The sequence below is a fragment of the Artemia franciscana genome, chromosome 11, assembly GCF_032884065.1.
Source record: "Artemia franciscana chromosome 11, ASM3288406v1, whole genome shotgun sequence".
Classification (NCBI taxonomy): Eukaryota; Metazoa; Arthropoda; class Branchiopoda; order Anostraca; family Artemiidae; genus Artemia; species Artemia franciscana.
The window spans coordinates 40462943-40473276 of NC_088873.1; the positions used below are offsets into that span (position 1 = coordinate 40462943).

Below are 10334 nucleotides of genomic sequence, written 5' to 3' on the forward strand. Positions count from 1 at the left end.
AGTATCTGTTATCTTTAATGGTTGACGTGATTATCCATTTGAATTTTTGTTTATGTGTCAGTTATTAATTAATCATAATTTCTGTTCGTCGTAAGTTTGAATGACTGCATGACTTCATATGGACAGTCCATAATGGACTGTTCATAGGTTTAACATCACTCTTTACTTTTCTTTGAACAATTTGTTTTTGGAAAACGCTTCTTTGAATTCATATCGTGCTAAATTGAACACGCATATAGCAGTCACATGCACAGTTTAAACAATACATAGAAAATACATTATAATGTGTCTTACTGAATCACAAAAGAAACGTATTCAGATGTTGATAACACAATAATTCCTTTAATTCCAGAAAAGTTTCCGTTTTTCCACTTAATCTGACAGCCTAAGTTGATTGTACTTAGGTAGGAGCATTGTTGCAATTTGTTTCTGCAAGGACTTACGAATATTACTTTTCTTATCGTTCGGTTTGATTGTAGCCTGATTAATATATTGTCTCTCTACACAATATGAAAACATGACCATAAATCATTCTTTTATTGCTGTAGTCGCATATTTAGGCTATTTGCTAAATTGTCCCTTAAGCAATCACCTTAATACTAAGATCCTTCTTAATACCCTTATCTTACCAAGGAGCTGTAAGAAATTATTGCCGTGTTTGTTGTTAATAAAAATTATGAATTTCCTTAACTATTGCTAATATAATTAAGGGCTAACATTTCTTATTAGTTATCAATTCAGAGGTCATTGAATTTAAATACTGCTTATTAGGGAAGATTAGATAAATCTAACCACTTTACGTATTTTGTAGTTGTGTTAAAGCTGTAACCATTATTTATTTAGCTTTGGTGTCTATTGAAAAAAAAGGTTCGCAAATGTTTTTTGGATTCGAGGTTTTATTTTTCCGCCGTTCAAACAAACACTGTTAACTAAATATGTTCAAAAAAATTACGTTTCCACTGTTGAAACAAAAACATTTAACCAACATCGTTGGACAGAAAATTTTTAACATATAGAATCATTGCTGTAGAAAATTGCTAGAGAATTTCAAGCGCACAAACCGTGCAATGCGGCAAAGCAGGATGAATAGTGAATAGTTTCTATGGTTATAGCGTCGATAGAGAATTTAGGACTACTAATATTTCTTGATAAAGCTTTTGAAAAAATTTGAGACAAACTTTATCCAACAAATTGGAGAGAAAAACTTTTTCGACTTGGCCTCACTCGACCAACTTTTCACCATTTTTTTTCTTTCTTGATCTCTTCTTGGCCCCACTAACAATTCCTTAAATTTTCAAGCTCTGAAGTGAACTGGAAGCGAAATCCTCCCCTCTTCCCTGGGGACTTGAGAGGCTCTTTTTCCTCCGATACAGATTGACTTATTTCTCAAGAAGTCATACTAATGTATGACTAAGTGCATGATATGACCAAACTCATACACTATAGTATATGAATTCAATTAGTGTCCTTAATAAGATTGAATATTAATTTGAGCCCTTCACTAAAATTCCTTCACTTCTTATTAGGATCTTCCCTGCTTTTTAAATTGTCTGGTTCCACCATTCTTGTTTCTTTTATTAGCACTTGAAATTTTTTTTCAAGCCGTAATTCCAAGAATGGGTTTTTTTAATCTTCCGCCCGAATTATTACAATTCTGCGAATTGTTAGCAAACAATTTCTGATATCTACAATTCTGTTCTGTCATTCTAATAACAACTTGTTTGCTAACAATGGGATCACTGCTACATTTTGCTGGCTAAAACCAAAGTCGTATTATTTGGTACTAGACTGCAAACAGCTCGCAGACAGCTTTTCGCGGCGTTTTATTTGGCGTTTTATTTGCAGCTTTTATTTGGCGTTTTATGAAAAAAAAAAAAAAAACGTCGGACAGTCAATATCCATGCCTTTTTCTGTTATTTTTTTTCTATTTTTTAGTAGCAAACCCTCGCAAGCAACGTTTTGTTGTGCTACCGACTGATTTTGCCTCTGTTTTTTATTTTTATAATAAATTATTATTACTACTTATTTCTAGTTTTTAAGACTTTTTGTTCTTTTTTCTGTTTTTCTTCTTTTAAGTTTTCTTTCTCTTTTTTCTGTTGTTATTTTCCTTTCTGTTTTTTAGTAGTACACCCTTGCAAGCGACGATTCTGATGTGCTACTGGTTTATTTTGTCTCTAATTTTTATTTTATAAAAAATTACTATTACTATTACTACTCTACTGTGGTGATAAAATAGTTTTCTCGCAAGGTCATTTGTTTATATGTGTTCCGGTTCGTCTTTAAAACGTCAATTTTCTCTTCTGATAATGATAATGTTCCTTTTGACGTGTTGCAAGCAGTTAATACAGGAGTAAAATCTCTTGTCTTGGTCTGATTCCCTAACCTGACTGATTCCATCATTCTTGTTTGATTGTGATAATTGTTTTCCATCTCTATGTTTCAATAATGTTGTCAAAATTGTCTGTAGATATTTAGGTTGTAAGACCCGGTAACTGAAACACCGATTCGACGCCTTGTGCACTAGCAAGGACTCTAGAAGGTCTTAGTGCTAATTAAATAAAAAAAAGTTAACAGAAAGTAAGCAGAAACATTAAAATCTCAAATAAACAGAAATTATTCCGTATATGAGAGGGGCTCTCTCCTCCTCGATCTCTCACTCCTTGCGCTAAAGCCTTAAAGTTTCTGAAAAATACTTTTCATTCAAATTCAATAGCTCTTATGTTTGAGTATTCTTTCTTAAAGGTTTAGGAAAAAATTCGAACTTTCGCGCGCATCTCAAATAATTAAGTGTTTTTTTTTCCAGATGGACCAGGGTGAAGATGCAGCTCTGGCAATTGGATGGCTTCCTTTGGTGTCCCTGATAGTATTCATTGTAGCTTACTCCCTTGGTTTTGCTAATGTGCCATTCTTAATTATGGGTGAACTCTTTCCAGCCAAATACCGTGGACTTCTCGGATCATTTGCCTCTTGTTTTAATCTTGCTTGTACGTTCACTATTGTAAGAACCTTTGATATCATGGCACTCAGTATTGGATATTATGGAGCCTTTTGGCTGTATGCCAGTTGTTGTGCTCTTGGAATCTTTTTCGTGTTTTTCTTACTGCCGGGTAAGTCTTTTCTCAAAATTAATGCATATCATAGACTTGAGAGGCTTTAAGGCCAAGCTCAGGCCAGAGCAACCTAAAAAGCGAAAGTGTGGGTTTTGTGGGTAGTTCTCTTGGTACTGTAAACTTACGGCCTTGGAGTTCACCCCGTATGTGCCAAAAATCGGTTGAATCTTTGGAGCTATCTTTGGTGGAAGAGCTTCTGGATGTTCAGTTCAATTGAATTTATTTCCAAAACGGGCAACGGACATGCCAAATATTCGTTTAGTCGTCAAAACATAAATATACTAGCTGTTGGTGTGGCGCTTCGCGCCACACCATGGGACAGTAACATTCAATGGGAGAGATAATGGGACAGCAACATTCTTGGCTGTCCCATTGTCTGTGCATATAAATAGATTGTCAGGTTTACCGACTCTTGAACATGCAACATATAATTGTCCATGGGAAAACAATCCATATTCAGATCTATACCGCATTTTTCTAATGATTGCCCTTGAGCTTTGTCGATGGTAATTGCTAGTTGAATATTCCTTGTGTCCCCGCCGTCATTTATATATCCCCCATGTGCCCTTCCGGCGTCCCCGTTGTAAGTGTGTCCCTGTGTCCTCGTCATTTATATTCCCTGTGTCCCGGTCGTCATTTGTGTCCCGATGTCTCGGTCTGTAATTTCTCTTTGAGTGTCCCGGTCGTCATTTATATTCCCTGTGTCCTGCTTGTCATTTGTGTCCCAGTGTCCCGGTCTGTAATTTCCCTTTGAATGTCCCGTTCGTCATTTATATTCCTTTTGTCCCGGTGTCTCGGTCTGTAACATACGACAATAGATCAATTGTGTTGTAACTTTGTTCACGATCCCATTCTACACATGTAGAAATAGAAGCAGTACGATTAGGTGAAGGCATTCCCAAATACTTGAGAATTTTGTTTGTAATAGATAAGCACAAATCTTCAATCATAATTAAAGTGCAGTTATAAATTTCTGTTGTAAAGTCCAAGGTCATATCTGACCTTTCTAGCCGTATTCGGTGGAAGGAGAGCAACTTTTGCCGGAAGACACGGGCCGTAACGTCATGTCTATGAACCGGCGATTGTCCAGGATGTAAAAGCTGTTGTATCTAATCCCAAGATGGATTATATGTAAATGTAATAAATGATGAATCATTAATCTATAGGCATAATATTTCATTGCGCTGGATTTCTTATCTATTTCTTTGTTAGTGGCTGGATTTATCAATTTAATATTAAAGTGATAGCCGTCGGCTCCATCCCGAAAAATGATAGGATATTGTAGGGCATCGTAGCATCGATGAGTTTAAGCAATTCTTGTCAACTGATTGTTTCGCCTATAAAGAATATTATCTCAAGGTAAGAACTGATCACCGACCATAACGATTGCCACTTCGTTGATAGTTGCGTATCAGTAGGCATCAGTTCGATTGCTGTTTTGAACAGAAGCACTAAATTATTATTTTTGTGGAGAAGATGTTGCAACTGGGAAACGATAGTCCTTTCAACGTCTTTTTTTATCATCGGTATCACTTTCAAGTTGTTTGGTTTGTTTTACCTTGGCTTGTCTTTCGTCACTATGAAATACATATCGCCGAACCTTTGTTTTTTTAACTAAAATCTGGTAGGCATTGATGACCTTACCCAAGTCAAAATCCCAAACTGGTTTTCATACTGAAAACCAGTTTTAATAATTTCATTAAAAGAAAACTTTTCATATTTTCATACTGGTTTCTATTCAAAGATCTTTGATAAATACCGCAAGTCAGATTTCTAACAACAATTTCTACTAAGCTTGAATTTTTTTTTTTTTTTTTTTTAATGTTTTTGAATTGCTGTAGTCCCTTGTCAAAATATATGCAAATATTTTTGCAATTACCAATTTTTGCTCTTCAAGCAATTTAATATTAACTTCTTCATAGAGGAAAATCTTCAATCTTTCCACATAAGTTGAACAAGTGTGACAACGTCATTGCATACTGATGTATATAAAAATTACTTCAAAATTGTCATGTATTTTACTAGTTTGAATTGAAAAATTAAAATATTACTCAAATATCTAAGTATTTTTGCAGTTTACATAATAACTTTAGCGATTCTAAACTGAACTTAAAAAAAAATTTCAACTTTTTTACACCGGGACACAGGGAATATAAATGACAACCGGGACACTCAAAGGAGAAATTATAGACTGGGACACCGGGACACAAATGACGACCGGAACACAGGGAATATAAATGACGACTGGGACATAGGGACAACTACAACGGGGACGTCGGGGGCACAGGGGGGATATATAGATGACGACGGGGACACAGGGAATGTTCGATTAGCAATCACCATCAACAAAGCTCAAGGGCAATCATTAGAAAAATGCGGTATAGATCTGAATACGGATTGTTTTTCCCATGGACAATTATATGTTGCATGTTCAAGAGTCGGTAAATATGACAATCTATTTATATGCACAGACAATGGGATAGCGAAGAATGTTGTATATTCGCAAATTTTGCGTAGTTGAAAACATATATATAAATATCTATCTATATTCATAGATGGGACACAGGGACACAACTACAATGGCGCGTAACTAATATGGCGCGAAACGACTTACGCGCGTGGGGGAGGCTTGGGGTGGTGGCGCGAAGTGCCCCTACCAACTAGGTGCTGGTGTGGCGCTTCGCACCACACCAACAGCTAGTCCCTTATCAAAATATATACAAATATTTTTTGCAATTACCAGTTTTTTCTTGCTCTTTAAGCATATGACAACGTGGGCGTTTTAACCCTTTTTCGAACATTTGGTAAATTTTTTGAGACTCGGAACTTTTTTGGGGTAATTTTAGCCTTAATGAATTTTACATTTTAAGAATCAACGTAAAAATTCACTTCTTAAAAAATTCACTTAAATTTCACTTTAAAATTCGAACTGATATTGGATAGTTCTCTCTGGCTGTGCCATCATTCAATTGTAATTTTTTTTTTTTGAGAAATTAATTTTGAAAGTATTTGTTTTCTTTTGCACCACTAAAATTGCCAAACCTTTTGTCATTTCCTTTTTATTTTCTACTCAACAATTTTCTTTTCTTTCTTACGCTTCTATTTTATTTTCTATTCACTTTTTTCAATTTTTATTTTATTCTAATGTTTTTTAATGATTATTTCAATTATATCACTTATTCATTCTACTCTTAGTTCATATTTCTTTTACAGAGACGAAGGGAAAGTCCTTTGAAGACATTGAAAGAATGTTTATGAACCCAAAGAAAAGAAAAGCATTAGAGGCAGTGACCCATAGCCCTGTTGATGAGAAGCGGGATTCCGAAAAAGCTTATTATAACAAAGGATTGGAAAGTGAAGATGAAGATGATGATAGTCAAAGTGTTGCTACAGTTATGTAAAAAAAAACATGTTTAAATTATTAAATGGAGTAGATCTACTTTTATAAATCATGAGTTAATAGATTATTTTGAATTCTTTGTGGATGCTGCTTTCTATCTCCCTTCTAGCTAGCAGGGGCGTCGCAAAAGAGGGGGGAACACCCTAAATATTTTGAATTTGGGTAAAATGAAGGATTGGATTATTATTATGATGAAGGACTGGAAAGTGAAGATGAAGATGATGATAGTCCAAGTGTTGCTACAGTCATGTAAAAAAAAAGAAAAAAATGTGTTTAGATCATTAAATGAAAAGATCTACTTTAAAAAAAATATGAGTTAATAGAACAGTTTGAAATTCTCAGGTTTTACTCTTAATACATAAAATTTACTTGATACTTACTCAAAGAGAATTCATGTAAAGCCATGTAAAAAAGCCACGTAAAAAAAAGTGTTTAAATTATTAAATGGAGGAGATCTACTTTTATAAAGCATGAGTTAATAAATTATTTTGAACCCTTTGTGGATGCTGCTTTTTATCTCCATTCTAGCTAGTAAGGGCGTCGCAAAGGAGGGGGTGCATCCTAAATCTTTTGAGTTTCGGTAAAATTTGGACCCTAAGTCCTGAATTTCCTGAATCCAAGACGAAAAACGGAGTAGTTTCTGCATAATCTCAGAGAGTCCAAACGTTCAACGTGGTTTCGATACCAAATCCAAGATCCGGTAGGGAAGGTCCAAAACTCAGTTGTACAATAAAGCCGAATCAAAATTTAAAATCGCTCTGCAAATTTAAAAAAAAATTTGAGGATTTGGTTGAATTTTGCATAAGTCTTTAATCTTATTTCTCTCCCTTTTCGAAAATCCAAGTGAATTCTTTGGAACAGATATGGTAAAATGCGAAATTTATCAACTTTGTATTTTGTAGTTTCACCAAATCAGCCCAATTTAAACTAAGAAAGTATTTTAAAATATTTGAAAAAGTGAAAGTATTTTGTGATGTCGCTGATGCTGTCTTTTGGAAAAAAAAAGTTAGAAACACGGTTGGGAATACTAGTGAGAGTGGTTAATGTTTATTAGAGAAGAGTAGGGGTTTGTACAAGAATTTTCTAAGTGAGTGAAATACTTTCATGAAAATAGAATGAATGTAAGGAGAGTGGAGAAAGCATTAAAATTTGAATTAAGGAGGTTTGAAATGGAGGCCTCGGATAAAATTACTAAAGATCTGGAAGATGTAATCAGACGGCATAATAGTAAAACATTGCACAGGCAGTTTGAACAATTTAAAAGGAAATGCCAATCTGGACTTGTCCCACTTAAAAAAATGAACATTGTAAAATCGATGAAAAGGAAAGTGTTAAAGAGAGATGGGCAGAACTTTTTGAGAATGTATTGAAGTTAAAAGAAAAAATATGGAAAAGAATTGAAAATTTTGTATCACTTTGGAAGTGAATGAAGATTTAATTTTTGAGGAAGAATTAGTAAAAGTAGGCTACTAAAAGGAATAGGAAATAATAAGGCCCCGGGTGCTGATAGTATAGTAAATGAATCTTTTAAATATGGTGGTTGTGAGGTTAGGGATAGATTAATGAAGATTTTGAATATGGTTTTTGAACAAGGTGAAAAAACATAGCTATTTTATCAAAACTTTAATCCAACCGCTCTTAAAGACAGGTGATAAGAGTGAGTTGGGTATTTATAGAGATATTAGCTTGGTTTATGTATGAAGCAAATTGCTTAGTATGATGACGCTTCTTAGAGTTAGAGATGATGTAAGTAAACTATTAAAAGAAGAACAGTGCAGTTTTAGGAAAGGGAGAGGATGCGGCACTCTTAGATTAATTTATGTGAGAAACGCCTAATTCATAAAATTCCTTTAGTCTTTAGCTTTATAGATTATGGGGAAGCATTAATTTTTCTACAAAAAATCTTTAGTTCAGGTCTTATCTTTTTATGGTGTACCAAATGAATACATTAAAGTGATTAGTGCTACGTACGAAGAAACTGCTGATCGGTTATGACAGAAAATGAGGCTAGTAGCTATTTTCTTAATAAATAAGGAATAAGACAGGGTTGCGTTCTATTCATATTTATATGGATCATTTTGATGGACTTTGTCCTAAAGAGCACAGCGAAGATAATGGGAGAACATAGTATGAATTGGGGAAGAAAACTCTCTTAGACTTAAATTGCACCGACGATTTGAGGATTAGATAAAAATGTTATTATAATGAGTTATTTTTGGGGGATGTCTTGAGACTTCAGTGCGTAAGAATTGGTTTGAAAATTAATGGTAAGAAAACTAAGTCGATAAAATTAGGGATCAGTTAAGTTTAATTTCGGTAACGAGAACTTTAATCAGAAGGACAGCTTCACTCACTTAGGTAGTATTATTAATAAGGAAGGTTGGGTCAGTGAAGATGTTGAAATTAGTATAGTCAAGGCCCAGGATGTTTTTTTACATTTGAATAAAGCTTGGAATAAAACAAAATTAAGTTAGCGAACCAAGATAAGAATATTGTTAGCTACAGTGATGACAGTGGTCAAGTATGATTCTGAAGTGTGGGCGCTCCGAAAGACACGTGGTTCACTTGATATTTTCCAGAGAAACTGTCAACGGATGGTTTTGGGTATCCAACTCCCGGACCATTTTCAAAATGTTAGCTGCACTAAAAACGTGGTTCAGTCCGTCTTACAAGGGCTGTAATAAGAGAAAGGTTGAAATGGCTAGGACAGTCCCTTGGAGGAAGGATGTGTGATTGCCAAAGATCATCCGATTCACTATCGTCCTTGTCTCAGTGTCGAAAAGTAGGTCGTTTCTGAATAGGATGGAGGATGCCGTAAGGAAAGACTTAGGAAAAATTGGAACTTCTTAGGAGGTTATAAAGTGAGAAATTTTGAACGTTTTGGATGGGGGAGGAGCGTGCCAAGAAACATAATGCCAAAGAAACGTCAAACAACAAAAACGCATACAAACAAATTGTTAATGCGTTTTTAAAAGTTTTTATTGTAAACCTTCATTCCCTACCCCTAAACGAAAATCCTGGATGTGTCCTTGAGAAGCAGTACAACCTTACCATGAGAAAGCCTCCTTGGCTGAGTTAACCGCCTTCAATACATCTTCAGGCGAACTATCTAGAACTCTGGCCCACATTTTGCCAGACGAGGGCTCAAAATAATACAGCCAGGATCCTAAAGTACTTGGAAAAAAACTTCCACCAATAAAATTCTATACTTTAATTTCAACTTTGGTGAGAGGTGGCATGTTGTGTTATCTACACCTAAAAATAAATGGTTAAGTTTCGAGAACAGTACAATTACATAGAGTATTGAGGAGACGGGTGAAAAAGGTCCAACTCTGAGAGGGTGGGGAGTGGCTGACGGGATCCCTTTTTGCGAAAGTACGGTGAAGTATAGAAAGGGAAATGGCGTCGCATTTACAATAATAATAAAAAAAAATCAAATTTATAAGGCCTTCAATTTAACGGTGGACAATACACTGAAAACTGCTTTGGGTGAGGCATGGATTTTGGGATGTAATTTAGAGAGGGTCATGGGAAATGGCTAATTCTATGGTTCAGAGATTTTTAAAACAGAGCTAAACTATTTAGACTCTTTAGACATTTCAATTTAAAGAAATATAAACAGGCATGACTATTAAATCAATTTTAAAAACATAAAAGAGATAAGCTTTGAAAATCGGGGCTTTTAAATACCCAAGACATTCCTTAGAAGCCAAAAGATACTCTTATGATTTTTCTCTCTTTTTTTACATATTTAGATTGTCTTCATACTAATCTATGGTAAGTTTCTTCAAATATTGTTTCCAGATTTAATACAGACAAGACGC

The 10334-nt window shown here is 34.8% G+C and overlaps 1 protein-coding gene across 1 annotated transcript in view; it reads left to right on the plus strand.

Annotated features, from left to right (window-relative positions):
- Positions 1 to 6593, plus strand: part of LOC136033221 (facilitated trehalose transporter Tret1-like) — a 49072-nt gene extending 42479 nt beyond the window's left edge. The window contains exons 7-8 of the mRNA XM_065713932.1: positions 2804 to 3107; positions 6324 to 6593. Coding sequence (XP_065570004.1) covers positions 2804 to 3107; positions 6324 to 6511 — 492 coding nt within the window. The 3' untranslated portion in view covers positions 6512 to 6593. The remainder of the gene's footprint in view (positions 1 to 2803; positions 3108 to 6323) is intronic.
- The last annotated feature ends 3741 nt before the right edge of the window (positions 6594 to 10334 follow it).